This window comes from Primulina tabacum, chromosome 4, assembly GCF_025594145.1.
Source record: "Primulina tabacum isolate GXHZ01 chromosome 4, ASM2559414v2, whole genome shotgun sequence".
Lineage (NCBI taxonomy): Eukaryota > Viridiplantae > Streptophyta > Magnoliopsida > Lamiales > Gesneriaceae > Primulina > Primulina tabacum.
Window position 1 is genome coordinate 39242678 of NC_134553.1, and position 19036 is coordinate 39261713.

Consider the following 19036-nt stretch of genomic DNA (forward strand, 5'->3'; position numbering starts at 1 on the left):
GTTGGAAATGAAGTTTTCTTAGTTCACTGCTTTAAACAAATATATATAGGGCATAGAAGGGGTTAGGGATGACAACTTTCCTTGGGACCCTGCGGGGAAAACCCGAAACATGGATGAGATCCCCGATTTTTTCGGGTTGGGGTTCGGGATCAGGTATTTTTAAAAACTCCGAAGTAGTTCGAGGCGGATATGAGCTTACTGTTCTCATCTTTGAACTCGCCCCGCCCCGCTCCATTGTCATCCTTAGAAGGGGTGAATGGAGTATTTATTTACTTTATTTTCAATTCTTGTGTTTAAATATATTAATTTTTTTCTCAAAATACAATCTGTGTCCATATGCTTTCTTTAGCTAATGTAATTTTTTATTATTTTTTATATAATTTTTTGACTAACAAAATGTAGGTTTTTGAAAGATTTCGAATTTACGATATTTATGTGGTTATAGTTTAGAATATATCTTAAAATGAAAAATTGTTGTCACATGTTCTTAATTATTTCAAAATTATAAGTAAGTACTATTTTAGATTTTCAATATGTAAATTTTTACATTTTAGGAATATATTTATCAATTAATTGATGTAATGAGTATATAAATATCAACATCATATAATAAAATGTTTTCTTCCACTCTTATATTGCTTAATTAAATAAAATATATTCATATAATTCTATTTACACTCTTATATTACTTAATCAATTCAAATCTTTTCATATCATTGTATTTGTATTGTTATGTTAGTTCAATTTAGTACTTAATCTGATAAATCATTATTCCAAATTCTTATAATTTGTTTTGATCTATCTTTTTCCGAACGAAATATTGTTTGATGGATTAGATCACGTTATACAAAGATTAAAAATATTTTTATTATTAATTTATTTTTTAGTTATTTAGAATATGGGTTCACGTGCGGATGCACGTGTTTCTATGCTAGTAATACTAAAGAAGCGAGAACATTTCCTAAAAAAGGAGTTTTAGGAGGGTTATCGCTGTTTTATAATTTTTCACATTAAAGTAATTCGCCCTCATTGTTTTAGTTATTGTCATCACCAAATACAAGACCTCTGGAGTAGCCTGAGATTGAAGAGAGGACAAGTCCAGTTTTCGAATTGAACTTGGATATAAATTTTGTTAGGGAAAATAGTTGGTATTCATGTCACATTTGTGATGCAACATCACTCTGTTATATCAATTGTTTTTAAGTCAAATCATGTATACGTCATCGAAGCATTATCTTTTTTATTTTTTTCCCTATAAATGAGACTACTTATCATTCCACTAAAATTACTACAAGTAAGCAAAAGCAACAGGCACAAACATGTGAAACACAATTCAACAAAACACAAGACTAATAATCTCATTCCATCTTGAAAAGAAAATTCAAGCAATCATTCTGCTATTCTATATTGGATAAGCTCCAATTTTCAGTACCAAGCAGATGCTGAGACCAGATACCTATCCTTCCATCCTAATAGCATAGCTCCATCCGTCTCCAGTAACGCGTAATGCTCCGAATACTGTTTCAACAATCCCCGGATAACCGAATTCACATAACTGCTCAAAGGAAATTGTCGAAAACCAGCCATCGTGAATCGCAAGCTCCACTTTCCAAGAAGCTCGTGTCGTTCCACACGTTCCCTCCCTTCACAAGCTATGATGTTGACAATATCTCTAGCCAGACATTGTTCCTCTACTTTAATACGCTCCTTCCTATCCCTGGCCATGGTAACGTCTATGGACTCAAACATTGCTGTGTAAAAGTCTAAGGCTTCGATGAATCTTTGAAGAAAAGGTGCGGTATTTGTGTTGGACTCTTGCTCCACGAGTGTGACGACAGTAGGGGAGAGTGATTTGATCATCCTAAGAAGTCCATCTCTCGGATTCAACACGTCTACACTTTCATCAGGTGTGTGGTGGAGCTGCAGGGGAAAATTCACTGCCAACGCCTCACCGGGACGGACATCGAGCAATGCTCGAGTAATATCCGAAGCATAAACTGGGACAGCATGAAACTCTATGGGGATGCTGAATTTCTCGGAAACGGCAGCAAATCGTCCCCCTACTGCTGCTAGACCACCTCCTCGAGCGTGTTGTGAAACAGGATCATCAATCCCGGTGATTCGGACGTGAGGAGCACCACCAGGTCGTGCTGCAAGTGCTTGTAAGAGAGTCATCCACTGTGTCCCTTGTGCAATCTGGAAATCGATAATGTGGATGCGGTCCTCGTTCTTGCATGCTTCTGCGATAGCTCCATTGGCAGCCATATGACCGAATTTCAGATAAGGGCATATTTCATAAAGGATGTGCATATAGGAGAGCAAGTCCTTGCTATCTGGGGTATCGCATTTCAGGGCTCGATAAATGTTTGTGCCAGACAATTCTTTTCTCGCTATTAGCCCTTCAATCATATAAGCACCAAGTCGCTGAATCGGCTCTCCACTGACAGACACAACGGAACGAGCATACACCACCAATTTTTCAAATTCATCTAACTTATGATTGAAAAGCGCTATAGCACAAGCAATAAGCAGCTGTCTGAGGTTGTGTGGAGGGATACCCTGCAGCGTAAAATCCTCCATGTCTTTGCGGTGTCTCTCAGAATTAGATTCGTTTCTTGAGTTGCCAAACCTGGAATTATGCGACTCCTGGGATTTATGCGAATGAGACTCCTGAGATTCCTGATCGCTGGCTCTTGGTCTGGGGCCTCTGCCTCGAGATTCACTATTTTCTGCTAAAAAAGGTTCCGACATAGTAACCTCCTCATCATCTGGAGCCATGAGAGCTGTCTCCAACTGCTGCAGAGCATTTCTTATGTGCTGGTTATAAAAAGATCCACCAGAACGAATCAAATGACTATCCAGCGTCGAATTAGAGGAAATATTATCCGTCGAACCGTACTGCTCTTGGCTATCAAAGTACGGAGTGAGATTATTGGCGTCAAAATGAGTGGAGAAATGTGTATCAGGCGAGTTTCTTGGATTGAATTTCAAGGATTCAAATATCCTAGATGGTAAAGAGGAAACAGTAGGGTAACAAGCGTTGGATATGTCTGAACTGGTGCTACCACTTCTGAAAGAATTCAAGTCCATTCGACAACACAAGCATAAGTTATTTCACACAGAGGAAAAATACAGGAGGTTCTTGTAATGTTTGGCAGAGAAGAAAATAATTGTGTTCACAACACAATATTCAGGCGCCTCGAGGATAAATACGTACCTGCAATAGAAAAGCACCAGTAAATACATCAAATTCAAGAACTTTTAACTTATATAAAGTCATTTATTTGTATTACAAATTATAGCTTTCCTCCTTTCGCAACAATAACCACCTTGCACAATCTAACTCCCGACCCTTTTGGAAAAAGCAAATCAGCAGACTGATCTTTCCCTCTCTACTTGATACAGCAACTTTAATTTATACTATTACATGAGCTACAGGAGTCGTAAAGGTCTCTACAGGTATAATTTTTTAATTATAAAAAATACCACTCAGATCTAGATAAGTACAACCTTCAATCTTGTAATTTTTTCATGGAATTCTAAGAATTCTTCTTTTATTTCAAGAATAACATAAATAATATCAATAAAATTGTATACATTAAAATGAGAAATATCAAACAAATAAAAATAACTTCCACCAGAAACCAAAGAAAGAAAAATATTTTATTCGAATTATCTAAATACTGTTTGCTGGAATGTAATTAAAACAGGAAACGACCTCAAAACCATCAAAATAACAAAGAATTACAAGTTCATTTTCCTGGTTTCACCTGATCAGCAACAAACGAGTCGGGTGAAAATAGACTAGGAATTTCATAAAAGTAAAATATCAGCTCGGATCAACAGCATAGATTTCCACCGTATACGGAGAAAATCATCATTAATTCTTACTTCAATCTTCGTCAAAACTAATAAACTGTGGACCGAAGAAAATAATTAATGGATTAAACAGTGACCAAGAAGAGGAATAACAAATTATGGAACTGCAAACTAAAAATTACTAGCTTTATCTTGAACATCTTGAACAGAAGCAATAAAGGAAAAGTACCAGCTCAACATTAATTGGCGAATTACGCATTATTCATACCTCAATTTAATGAAAACAAAGGGTAAATTACCCATTATCTTCACTTCTACATTCTTTCGCAATCACTCAATGAAACAAAAAAGGTAATAGAACGAGGAGTTACAAGAAACTAACGCATAAAGTTTCAAATTTGTTCACACAAAACAATGAAACACAACAAAATAAACAAACCCTTTTACTTCTAGTTATTTATTCTGTCCTCAAAAGTTGCAAGAAAATACAAAATCAGTAAACATCGAAAGCCACCATAAAGAAAACAACAAAGATTCAGCTTTTAACGAAAAACCAAGAAATCCCAGAAGCAAAGAATCTGAAAGAAAATGAAGTACCTGATCTTGCTCGGTCCAAAACTCAAATTTCTGAGCCTCGATTCACGGAACGAAGAATTATAAAATATGGGAATATATATAAATATACACACACACGAAAAACTTCAAAGTCCAAGAGAAAAATCTTAAGATTTGCTGAAAACAAACAGGGGAATTTCGTATATATAGCTCTGATTGAGGAGAGGTAGTGGGTTGAATCTGAATCACGAGTTAACGGTGGGCAGACGGCAGTTTAGCAAGTGTACGGATTTCGGGTACTGATAGCTGGAGAAGTTGACGGGGTGATGACGTCTGTGATCAGCATCGGCGTTCGATTACACGTTCGACGCCATGACGAATATTCTTCGCTGTTTCAAGATAGACTTCGCTTTTATTGCTTTCGGGGACCTGTGTTTCACGCGCTCATGTTCAGGGGTGCGCTCACGCGAGCCTTGTCCTCAAGCAAACCGACGGTTCACTCGGAATCATATCTTCTGTTTTATTTCTTTCTGTTTTTTCAACAGAGGCTGTTTAATTTCATTTGTGTACTATTGTTAGAGTAGGTATTATGTAAGACGGTGTCACGTCTATTTATATGTGAGATGAGTCAATTCTACCGATATTCACAATAAAAAATAACACTCTTAGCATAAAAAATAACATTTTTTCATGGATGATCCAATTAAAAGATCTGTCTCACAAAATACGACCAACGAGGCCGTCTCACACAATTTTTTGTCATACTTTTGACCACAAAACTATCCCATATAATGGATTCTTAATATTTACTAGTGATCATTTAAATGTGTTGCATATCTGTATGCTATTTTTTATAATTATTTTGTTTTATATTAAAATAAAGGTAATAATATATTTGTAACCATTAGTGATTGGTCATACTGTAATTTGAAATTATTACATATTGTAACTTGATTTGATTATATTTAAATGATAATCATATCATAATTATGAAAATTAGTTAGAGATTAAAATGTAACTTTGAAATAATAAATTTAAAAAAAAAGACCATGACACCAAGTTTTTGGCTTTATTATGCTCAAACTTAAAAAAAACTAATGTACTGACGCACACGTGCTTGTTCAATATTTTTTTTATGATTTATTTGGTTTATATTTAAATGAAAATTAAAATGTATTTATAAAAAATAGTGATGGACTATACTGCCATTTTGATATATGAATTAAAAAAAATAAAAGAAAGAAAAAAAACTCAAGTAGAAATAGAACTTGCAACTTAATATTTAAGAGAAATGTTATGCTACACAAGGCAAATGAACAATCAATCAGGCATCGTTGACGTGACACTTACTAAACACTTTTTAAAAAAAATTCTTAAATTTTCTCAATTCTTTTCTTCTCCACCACCAACCCTCATTGTCGCCACTGCCCACGTATGATTTTAAACATTCATATGATGTTTAGTTTTATTTATCTTTGCATAATTAACGTTGAACGACAAACCAGTCTGAGATTAGCAGAGTTGGTCCTTCTTATAAATCCATACAAACGGATCTTCCTCCTTCTTCAATCATCAAATAAGATCCACGATGAGAGACTGAGTTGATCGTTTAGATCGTAGTAAAGATCCAAACGATTTACCATCGAGATTGGATCACCGGATTTCAAATAGCTAACGGTGTTGCAGCAGCATCGGGGCAACGGCACTGTGGAAGAAGGTGGCCAAATTTGTCCTTCAAAAATTCAAGTTGGCCTAATATTTTCTTTGTGTAGGAGGAGATGATTTTGTATACTTTTTGTATGGTCGTGTCATATGTTATCAACCTTTGATAATATATTAAAAATATATATTGACCCAATGCTACTAGGATTCGTAATCATAATTCCATTAAGATTCTTTAATTTTCATTAATTAAATTCGCATGTAGTATATATCATGTCAAGTCAACTCTTGATAATGCTTCTATATATATATAGTCATATATCTATATATATACACATATATACACGCATATATATAGACATATTTAAAATTAAATAACTCTTATGTTTCTTAATTAACTAACAGTTAATTAATTAATTCTAGATTTCTATAAAATATTCCATGAGAATCTTGCACATACACTAGTCACCACTACTAACATTAATTATTATATAATTATTAGATTCTAAATTTGCTAAATAAATAATTATAAATTCATTATAATCCTAATCGACGATCAGACTGCGTCGATGTCGCAAGCAGTACAAATCTTGTTCATATAATGAAAATTGAAATTTTAGAATATCAAAATTTCCACTGATCCAATTTCTGCAGCTGCTAGTTTTGTGAACCCATTCACTAAAATAAACAGTTTTACTCACCTCACTTGATTTGCAATTAAGCTAACTTCCATTATATGAAATCCACTTATAAAAATCTTTATATGCAATATGTTTGATCTCCATCTTACAGTCGAAAATTCAACTCCTTAAATTTGATTATCTCAACGGAAACACAAAATATAATATTTGTGTGAACCCTCAATGGTTCAGTGATACAACTAGCCATTGGTTCACAACTTCATGTAATTCAAAATAACATTTATTATTATTCATGCTTACTCTATTTAACAGCATTATTTTCATCAACTTCTTGATCAAGAATATCAGAATTCAAGTCTGATTGCACTCATCGGTTCATGATAAGAGTGTCTAGTAGCACATGATCCCCTAGTTATCACTGAAAATTCCTGCAAGAACCTTAAGTTATGGTTAACATACAATATGGTCCCTTCAACTCATATATCGTGATCGAATATGTAATCATTATATATCGAGAGTTGCAAATGAATTTGATAACAATTTGATATATCTTAGAGTAATATCAGTTACATGATATGTTCAACTAGGAAAACATATTTCTCTTAAACACGTGTGTAGCTCTGGCAAAAGACTCCTTGCACTATTAACTTATCAGATCACATAAGATATATTCACATGTAAGCAAATGGTGAATCTTTGACTACAATGCATTGTCTCCTACATATTTCGAAAGTACACCCAACCTCATCATCTGATGACCCTCAATAGACTCGATAAACGTAGTACGCAAGGCCTCCATGTTGTCTCAGGTCAAAGGAATAATAGTGTACAATTGTAACGCGGATTTTTCCACTCGATAAGTGATAAAACTTGGAAAGTCCAAGGGAGAGTTGTTTATTACATCATCAAATGTTCACTAATCTGTATGAACGGACATTTCTATGCCTTATGAATGAAACATAATGTTTATATCATAGATGCTAGTCCCGAGATCAAACTACCTTTATGCTTATTTTAAGAGGTTAATTCGACTAGGAACCTAATTAGAATATACAACACACTTTCTAATGAGTTTCACGATCATACATTTCGAGACATATCTCATGATATCTATTTATATTCAAGGACTTTATCTATGCATCTTGCATGAGTATAAAGATAGATTAATTGTCATAATTAGATAGAACCATAAAATATTATTAAAATAAAGATCGTTTTTACATAAGAGTAATTAAATCCTAAGACAAAAGTTAACCCACTGGGCACCTACTATAACAATCTCCCACTTACCATATAACCAACTACCCATAGATTTCAGACTCATATATTCACGATGCTTCTCAAAAAATGGTCTTGAGGCACATAGACTTAGATAGAGTTAGATAGAGTCACACCATGACACATTGAGAGATATTCTCTTTTTGACTCCTCCATAGAGAATCTCCTTAGTATGATATCGATATAAGAGAATTGGGTGAGCCCTAACATTCTCTTTGATCTATCCCTATAAATATGTATTCCTAACACATAGGATGCTTCACACATATCCTCCTTCATGGAGAATTTACTTGCTAATCATATTTTAGTTGATTGCAACATCTTTACATTATTCCCAATAAGTAGTATTTAATCAACATAAAATAATAGGAATGTCCACTGCACTTCCACTGACCTTGTTGTAGACACATGGTTCCTCAGAGTTTTTAACAAAATCAAACTCTTTGATAGTATTTTCAAATCTGAAATTACAGCTCCTTGATGCATATTTGAATCGATAGATGGATCTCTGAAGTTTGCATACTTTATTCTCACTTCTTACTGATGTGAATCCTTCGAGTTGAGACAAGTAAATCTATTCCTTAATTTCACCATTAAGGAACGTGGTCTTCACATCCATCTTCCATATTTCATAGTCATACCATGCCACTATGGCTGACAATATCCTAATAGACCTGAACTTTACGACTGAAGAAAATGTTTCCTCATATTCATGACCTTGCCTTTGAGTATATCTTTCTGCTATCAGTCTTGCTTTGAATGTCATTACCTTCACATTCGCCCCAATTTTCCTTTTGTAAATCCATTTGTTTCATATGGAACAATTCCCTCAGATGGATCTACTAAGGACAATACTTGGTTCAAATACATGGAGTTCATCATAGACTGCATTGCTTCAAGTCATTCAGAAGATCGACATCAGACAATGCTTCTTAGAAGATTCTTGGATCACATGCAGGAATCGGCTCATCTTGGCCTTCTTCAAGAAACAAGCTCATTCTTCTTAGGAGGCATTGAGACTCTTTTAGATCTCCTAAGATCTTGTGTTTCTTCAACTGGTTGTTGGGGTGTGGGTTCTACTATTTCATAAATTGGTAGTTCCCGCATCTCTTCAGGTTCCATCATTCCGTCCTTTCTATCCTATAGAAACTCCTTCTTTAAGAATGTGATATTCCTTGAAACAAACACATTTGTTTCATTGGGATCATAGAAATAATATCCAATAGAATTCTTCAAATATCCCACAAAGTAGCACAAATTGACTCTAATATCCAATTTATGTCTCACTACTTACTTCACATAAGCAGGAAATCCTCATATTTTTGAGAAAGAATATTTCGCATGGAGTTTTATACATTTCTTTGTATGAAGTTGGTTCAACAATATTGTTGTAGTTTCAAACCCAAATCCCCAAAGGAATGACGACAATTCAGTGAATTTATCATAGATCGATCCATGTCTATCAATGTTCGATTACGTCATTCTGATACATCAATCAACTGGGGCGTGACAGGTGGAATTCACTGTGAGAGAATCTCATTATCTGTAAGGTAGTTTTGAAATTCGATTAGATTGAAGTGTTTTAATAATTTTTTTTAATTGTTTCTCTACTTAGTTCTAAATTCTTTGAACTTTCTAAGGCTTCAAATTTGTATTTCATTAAATATACAAACTCTTTTCTCGAATAATTATCGGTAAAGGTAATGAAATAGAAATGATCATATTTTGTGCTAACACTTAGTGGACCACACATATTGTATGGATAAAATCCAATAGATTATGTTCACGGTCCACTTTTCCATGAAATGGGCTTTAGTCATCTTCTTTTTAGATAGGACTCACATGTTTCAAGAAAGTTAATATCTGATATGTCAAGCATGCCCTCTCCCACTAGCATGCGCATAGTTTTTGGAAAATATGTCATAGTGTGCCACAAGTGTGCTTGATTTAGACTATTTTTTTGTTATTGATATCTTGTTTACTTGGACATCGTTAATTTGAATATATTTTATTTTTAAATTATAATAATTTTTTGTTCACCTGTTTCAATTAAACATTCATTCTTGTAAATATTATAAGCACATTTAGTAAATAAACAAGAAAATACATATTTATCAAGCATATAAATGAAAATAATGTTTTTAACTAAGTTAGGAACATAAAAAATCTCTTAGAAATAACTTAAAATTGTTGTTTATGTTGGAACATTTCATGTTCACAATCCTGATTTTGATGTTAACAAAACTTGTTATTGTATTTCTAACATGATTACTCGAGTGTGAAGTTATTAACACAAGAAAGAAACTGAAACTGAATTTAGCCAAAATGAACTTCTGGCGAGCTTTGGGATTTTGATGATATCTCTAAACTGAATCATTCAAATGACAATTCGCCAACTTCAATGATCGGAAACCCAATTTGTAACAAGTCTTACTTCACGTCAGTGGGAAAAATCTAATGTTATCTATGTCAAACCGGTTGCTGAATGAACAAACTAATTGCACGAAAATAGCAATCAGTAGGGTATGAGAAGTTGCGGTATTTGGATATATCTCTCAGCTTGGTTATTGAAATGAAGCGATTAAGTATGCGTTGGAAATTTAAGACGATGATCTACAAATCATCATGGGAAGCCGCTGACCAGTTCAACCGTTGATCATTTTCAACCGCTGACCAGTTCAACCACCGATCAATTTTCAACCACTGACCAATTTGAACCGTTGACAAAAATGTTTAAGCTCGGGAAAATGTCCAGCAAGGCGAATTTGACCATTACAATTTCAGAAACAGTACAAAAACTTTACAAACGGTCATATTCTTGTGTCTAACGTATATATCTTTGTTGGGGCCTATAAATACAACATCTTGAAGATCAAGCAAGAGCTTTTGAAGATGATTCAAAGCATGGACAGTTAGCATGAAGAAATATGCTATTTGAGAGCACAATCCCATGTGTGAGGATATATTTTAGATGTACACTTTAAAGGATAAATTTCTCACACACAATCACTTACACATATACAAGAGAGTTGAACTTAAAAGTTTAGTTGAGTGAGTCTTCACACAAAGACATTAAAGATTGTGTTTGTAGTCTTGGGATAAGAGACATTAAATATTATGCGGATTGTGAGGTTTCGGCCTGCAATCGAGAGTGTACTAGGAGTTTCAACTAGGCAAGAGATAAGTCCTAAGTTGAAATGAGTTTGTACAAGGTGTTGTATAAATCAAAGTCTTCTAGTGGATCTTTCCCAAGTGTAAGAATGGGTGACGTAGAAGTTGTTAATCTCCGCACATCCATAAACAAATTTTTGTCTATTTATTTATTGCATTTACTTCCCATTTCCAATGTTTTAAAGATGCATTGTTAAAGTATTTTATGTGTTCTTCAAACACCAAAATATTGCATAAAAGTGTTTGATAAAATGCTTTAACTAAAATATTTTTACTCATTCAACTTATATATTTTAAATGCTTTATAAAATATTTAATCGGTTTCTACGAAAGATTGTTTCGAGTATCTTCGTTTGGGCATTTTCTCAAGGGAAAATATGGATTATTTTGTGAAAGAATTTTTGAGCCCTTTCCATAAGGTGTTGTAGTGTAACAAGTGCATAATGTCCATTAGAACATCCATGGATCTTATCATCATCTTGATGAATTAATTTCAACATATAAGGCTTTCCTATTATAACGGATTGTTCAAAAAGATTCCCCGTCTTTCCATCAAATATTCTATTTTTTCCTGGATACTCAGGTTCAGCTATGATATAGGCATCCTCTCACCTAATACCCACTACTAATTATTTCAAGTAGCACAACTATAGAATTCCAAATCTACGAATAGCCGCGAGAGCCCACTAGAAAAACATGTTTGTCCTTTTTTATGGTGGCTTCATAGCTAGTAAGCATGTTGACCAGCTCTTTAAGTGTAACGTACCGTACTTTAAAAATATTTAAAATTTACGAAAAAATAAAAAAAAATTAAATACAAAATAAACTTTCAAATTTCGATCATCAATAAACTGTTCATCCAAAATATTTGCAATAAAAGAGATCACAAATAAAGTTTGCCTATGAAAACACCTGTTTAAACATCGTAAACCATAACGTGATTTCTGAGTATTAAAATTGTCATGCATAAAATCTTAAAACATGGACGTTCCTCGGGTTTAGCCTCCTGCACAGTCCAAGCCGGCTCATTGGTCCCCACCCCTCGTCTCCTCAAAGTCATCATCACCTGCATCGATCAAGTCTAGTGATTCTAAAGACTCAACATGTATAAACTGGAGATAGCAAGTACTACATAATAAAACCACATGCATCTTTAAAGTAGGGCTTACATACTTGAAACTTGAACGTAGTAGCATAAACATACTTGAAACTTGAACGTAGTAGCATAAACGTAGACGTGCCATCATCATAAAACTTTTCTTAAACATACTTGCATCATACATACTTGAGCATACATAACATCATTTTGCGTAGAGATATATTTCAAAGCAAGTGACTCATATATAAATGCGTCTGATCAGACTAAACCATAGTACTGGGCTGACAAGGAAAATCCACTGCCACATACATGAGATCCCCGGTCATGCTTTACTGGGTAGATTGGTCCCTGGTCATGCTTTACCGCTTTCCAATCATGATCTAAATCAGTCATGATTTATCGTGGTTGAGAGGCCCTCGGCCACGTTCACCGACTTCCAAACCCGTTTATAGTTGGAGAGATCCCCGGACACGTTCTCCGGCTTCCAAACATGTTCATAATTGGTCAAAAGACATTTAGCATACCTCAAAAACTTAAAATATTTTCTTTTGCACGTCGAACAAACTTACTTGGCGTTGAGGGATTCGTTGGATTTCTCTTGGGGACACTGCTGCACATACTAACATGAGTTCAAATACTTATCTTTCCTAACTTAGACGTATTACTCATGCTCACACCAAAAAATGACAAATTTCCTTATGACGTTCTAAATCTCTCGGGACTTGACCTCGTTTAATCATCGTACTAAATCATGACATCAAACCCCAAAACAATTCCTAAAACAAAACTAATTTTTTTTAATGGAGGACACAGACCCCGTGTAAGGGTCCGGGTAGATGCTGTAATTTCACATTTTGAAGGAAACAAGGGCACAGACCCCGTGTCAGGGTCCGACTAAGGGTCTGTGTACATGCTGGAATTGTAAACCAACGGAGAAACACTACACTTATGGCTTATTCTTCCTAACTCGATCATACGGACCGTGAAACAACGCCTTGAGACCCATCCTATGATGCTACAGCATTAACTCAAACCCATACAAACGCCCCAAACGATGACGCACTCCAAACAACGCAACACAACCCATAAACACGACATTTTGACACCAAAACGCATCATACGACTTCTAACGCAATCAAGTGCCTATCGACACGAACCGACACACCAAAAACCATCTCAATATCATAATCAACATACTTAAATCCAGCAACGATCACCCGTCAATCCCCAACGAAGTCTCCAACAATAAAACTTCAAGAACGCATTTTCAGAAAAAATTAGAGTTTGAGCAGTCCTACGAAAACGATCATAACTCACTCATTTCTTGTCCAAAAATTACGAATATACTGTCAAATCGAAGGTATCAAGAATTAATACGTTTTATATGTTGAAAGTTTTTCCAGAAAATCGACCGAAAAGTCGCAGTATTTAAAATGACAATAAATTTCGAGTTTCCAGATCTAAAATCGTTTCAAAATCGATCCAACAAATTTTTCTCAAACAATTCACAACATACATGGATTTTTAGACATAATAAACATGAAAACATATACTATGACGAGATCGATGCATAAACGAAAGAATATACATTCCTTTTGATATTTAAAGTTACCGAAACGACTACACCGAAGCGAGAAAGATGCGAGGGTTGATCCAGGACGAACATGACACAAATTTTTTTGAAGAAAAGTGATGAAAACTTGCTGAAAAACTGAAGGGAAAGGGGGTGGCTGCTCTTGCTTTCAAGAACCTTAAGTTTTCTTAAAAAAACAGAAGTGAAGGGTAGTGAATTTTGTGTGTGTTAAATGTAAGTGTGTGTGTAAATGTGGGTGTGTGCATGAGTTTTGAGGTAATTAGGGAATAAAAGTTTCTTAATTAGATAATTAACAAGGTAATTAACATACCAACTCAATTAACAAGTTAACCAAAATGGTAAACTAACACCCACTTTACTAAAATTTTTTAATTAAAATAAAATGCACAATTGCTAATCTTTAAAAATTTTAAAAATCTTAAAATCACTAAATAATTAAAGTAGGCTTTAAAAATGCTAAAACTTAATAAATCATTTAAAATGCATCATTCTTAAACTTAAATAAAATACCATATTTTAAAATTGCCAAAATTGTCGTCGGTCTCTTTTTCTCGATCCCGCATCGAATAATCGCCTGAAACATGAAACTCAAGAAAACATTTTACGTGTATCAATAAACATAAATAATTTAAAATAATGCAATTTCATAAATCAAGCATCTCAAAAATCATTTTAAATTTGATTAAATAATTTAACAATTAAATAAATGCATGAGATTTATGTGTACTGATTTTGGGCTCTACATTAAGGCTCTATCTTGTTCATATTGAAGTTCACTACAAACCCATCAAATGATGGTTTTAGTGACAACATTAGAATGTCAGTGAATAATTCATTTTGAATAACAAGATCCAGGCCCATTAGTTTCTCGATGAGCCTTATCATCCTCACACCATGCTCATGGACGGATGCCTCTTTTCTCAGGTGTGACTTCATGAGCTCCTTGACAGTATCATGCCTTAGTGGATGTGTTTATTCACGATACAATTCTTGTTTGTAGGTAATCGTAAATGTCAGCAACATTTACAGCTTTCTCAAACCGCATTTGTAACTCTTTTGACATAGAAACTAATATATAGTTTTTATCTTGCAAATCATGGTCCTATTATTTCTCAAGCCTAGTCAATTCCTCAGGAGGGTCATTGACAGCTACAGTTTCAAGGGGCTTTTGTGAGAACATATGCTATTTTCTCATAATTTAAAGCAACTTTTAAATTCCTCAGCCAGTTTATGTAATATGGTCCAACTAGATTTTTTTTTATCATGTATAACAGATTGAGGATTTCGAGATGACATCGTAAATATACTGAAATGAGAACAAAGTAAATGTTACCAACTATTTTAAAATATTTTGTAAGGAATAAAATAGACTTTTGTTTTTATGAATTTTCTCCATCTATTTTGAAATTTTCACCACCCTCTGATCAAAATGAGAAATCAAATTTTCTTAGTGAGTGGGCAAATTCAAATTGCTACATTTGATTAAGCAAAGCCAACTTGATAAATTATTATCTCAAGTAATATCCGTCGATCAAAATTTTCAAAAGATAGAGCCAAATTGCAATCATTTACAACCATCGCGTATTTTGTCTCACGTTTGATAGGACCCAATAATATTATCCCATTTCTCTTCAGGTGTCGAGCCCGTCCCATCATTGTTAAACCTTAGTGGACGATCACAATGAGATCCTCAAATAAAATGAGCTGAATTCATGGGAGTTCCACGTATTTTACATAAAATATGTCGGTAGAAGTAACAACTTTCCGGCGTCCAGGCATCCACAATAATATTAGCCAGACACTGACCGTGGGCAGCATCCATCATACAACCACCGTTGATAAAAAGCAAGAAAATATTAATTTTTTTAATGGGCTTGATTTAAATTTTGGATTATATCGAAAATGAGATATTTTAATTTTAAAAATTTATCTCATCATTAGTTTTAAAATATCGTATCACGTTTGTTTGTATATTTGTTGAATTCATGCAACTATTGTTATTATATTAATAATAACGTATATACTGATTATTTATAAAATATCACATGCATTATAAATAATAAACGATGATTGATAACTGAAAGCTAATTGATCCATATGAGCCATATTTGGATCCATACCCAAAATATAGGTAAATGCAGTGATATAAATGCAATATTACATAAGCTTCCAAAATTTTACACATCTTCAATCTTCAAAACTCTTGATAATCTAGACCCACAATCTTCAAATTTCGATCTCTCACTAAATCTAATATTTACATTAAATTTTAAGGGAACATTGAGATAAAAATTTAGGGACGTGAACAAGCTATAAACCAAACATACTTTAAATAATTATCAAATAATTAAAAACACAACATGTAAAATGTCCTAACATACACCTAGAAAATTGGTTATAGAACTCGATCATTCTTTTACCATAAAATAATATCAAATGTTATATTAAATCTATAATATCACATATTACAATAAAAATCATGTATCTTGTAAATTTATCACTAACCACCATAAATAAAAATAAATTAATATGTCCAATGAACACCTTTATTTAACTTCAATTAATTCATTAATAATTTAATATCTTGTAAAACATATTTTTACCATAAATAATTAAAATCTAATTCTATTTATTTATTTCGTTAGAAAATTCCATAATCTAATCAAAATTTATTTTCAAAGGTTAATTTTCATAAAATATCAATTATGACCTAAAAGTTTTGAAAAATCCGAAAATCGTCCCGAAGCTACCAAAGAGGCTTTGTGGGGCAGGTCTGCCCGTGCCTCTTTCTGCATTGCCCGAACAGTTCGGGCAGTCTTTTGCGGGTATGACCCTACAAGTTTTTTTCAAAAATGAAAAGTGGGCATGAATTACAAGACTAGGTAGGCCCGAAACGAGAAGTTCTTGTCGTCGCGTGCCGCCAGGAACCACATAATAATTTTTTTCGAAAAACGATTTTTCAAGGGTTTCAATTTTCTGAAATTTCAAACGCAATTAGAAATTAACTACTGAACGTTATTTAAACAATTAATCATATAATTCAAAAGAAACTGACTCTGATACTACTACTGGAATACCATTTTCTCGTACCGTGGAAGTTTGAAAAAAATATTGACGTTCAAAACATTCCTTGGACGTCGTATGATCAAAATCATTTATATGGTGTTTAGATCTATTTACCTTTGCTTTTAACGTTGATCACTAAACCAATCCGGGATTAGCGGAGTTGATCCTTCTTGTAAATCCTTACAAACGGATCTTCCTCCTTCGATCGTCGAATAAGATACATGATTAGATATTGGGCTCCTCGTCTAGATCAAAATTTCCGCTGATCCAATTTCGACAGCTGCCAGTTTTGTAAACTCCTTCATTAAAATAAACAGTTCTACTCACATAACTTAATTTGCAATTAAGAACTTCCATTACATGGAATCTACTTACAAAATTTTTTATAAGCAATATGTTTGATCTCCATCAAAGTACAGTCGAAAAATTAACTCCTTGAACTAGACCATCTCAACTGGAACACAAAATCATATACTTGTGTAACTCTCAATAGTTCAGGGATACAACTAGCCATTGGTTCACAATTTCATGTGATTCAGAATAATATGTATTATTATTCAGGTTTACTCTAATTAGCAGCATTATTTTCATCAACTTCTTGATCAAAAATATCAAAACTCAAGTCTGATTGCACCCATCGGATCATGGTAAGAGCTTCTAGAAAGTTATTATTAGTGTACAGTTTGATCCCTTTAACTCATTTATCCCCATCGAATCTGCAACTATGATCCCATAGTTATCACTAAAAATGCTTGCAATAACACTAAGTATGGTTAGTGTACAGTTCGATCCCTTCATTTAGCGACAGTTTCAATAAAACTGTCGCAATTTTAAATTAGCGACGAAACAACCGTCTGCTATTTTAAAACTTTGCGATGGTTATTAATAAAACTGTTGCTAAAAGCGACGGTTTTACTGAGCGGCGATTTTAATACATTCGTCACTTTTAGTGACGGTTTATTAAAAAACTGTCGCTAATAGCAAATTACCTATAAATATCCGCATCCTTAGTCATTTCTTCCCACAAAAAAATTTTCTCTCTTCAACTATTTTCAATTCTTGTTTAAAAAAAATTATTTTCAATTCTAAGTGTAAGATTATAAATATTATTAATTTAGTAAGATTGTAAGGTTTTTTTGTTAGATTTATTAAATTATAACAGTAATTTTTTTTATTTTACGGAAAATTATAGTGACGGAAATCATATGAAAAACCGTCGCTAAAAGCATATTAGTCTTTTGCCTTTTTTTTTGTAGTGCAATGAAACATGTCATTTACATCATAGATACTAGTCTTAAGTTCAAGCGATAATTTATCCTTATTTTAAGCGGCTAATTCAACTTAGGAACATGTTTAGAATATATGATACACTTCTTAATGAATTTCATGATCTTACGTGCGGTCCAAACCTCATGATATTTATTGCATATTCAAGAAATTTATCTATGCATCTTGCATGAATATACTGATAAAATAATTGGCATAATTAGATAATATCATAAAATATTATAAAAATACAGATCATTTTTACATAAGAGTCATTAAATTCCAAATCATAAATTGGCTCGCTGGACACTTACTCGAATACAACACTTATTCTCAACACCTTGCATGATCTGCAACTCTCGCACTCGCCACCTAAATTGACCTTACCCTCAAATAGTCCCTAAACTCCACGAATAATGGCTGAAAATCGACCCTAAGCTACCCAAGATCATGACTTAAAGAAGCATGGTGGCCGATGACGGTGAAAGAGAGCTCAAGCGTGAAGTAGAAGTCGACTGGCTCGACCAAGGTTGGAATATTTGTATGCAAAATTGGTACTAAAAAATAGCTTAAAATGAGAGCTTTCCGAATCCGTGGTTTTCGAATTTCAGCAACACACAATGCTGATGTAGGCGTGACATGACCTATTTTTTATATTAATAAACCTTTATTTAAATAAATAAAGATAAAATAAGAAATTTGTTTGTAAATTGTTTTCCAATGATATTTATTAATATATATATTAAAAAACCAACAAACTTATATATTTGAGACATGATGAATCCTTGTGTTGGAATCTTACCCTAATTTATGCAACCGAAATGGAATCTTTGAATATTATTTTACTCAAATTTGTATCATTATTTTACTAATTTTTTTTTTGAA

General features: G+C 33.4%; 1 protein-coding gene across 4 annotated transcripts; it reads right to left on the reverse strand.

Annotated features, from left to right (window-relative positions):
* Window positions 1–1332: 1332 nt before the first annotated feature.
* Window positions 1333–4762, reverse strand: LOC142543243 (scarecrow-like protein 21). 4 transcript variants are annotated; one of them, XM_075650378.1, is made up of 3 exons: window positions 4417–4762; window positions 3771–3916; window positions 1333–3070 (listed from the first exon to the last, which is right to left on the reverse strand). In XM_075650378.1, exons 2-3 carry the CDS (start codon window positions 3815–3817, stop codon window positions 1426–1428), a joined length of 1692 nt encoding a protein of 563 aa, XP_075506493.1. In that variant the 5' UTR covers window positions 3818–3916; window positions 4417–4762; the 3' UTR covers window positions 1333–1425. The 4 variants fall into 4 exon arrangements, with proteins under 4 accessions (XP_075506493.1, XP_075506494.1, XP_075506495.1 ...); XM_075650379.1 differs by lacking the exon at window positions 3771–3916 and having other exon boundaries at window positions 1333–3217; window positions 4417–4761; XM_075650380.1 differs by lacking the exon at window positions 4417–4762 and having other exon boundaries at window positions 1333–3217; window positions 3771–3903.
* Between the last annotated feature and the right edge of the window lie 14274 nt (window positions 4763–19036).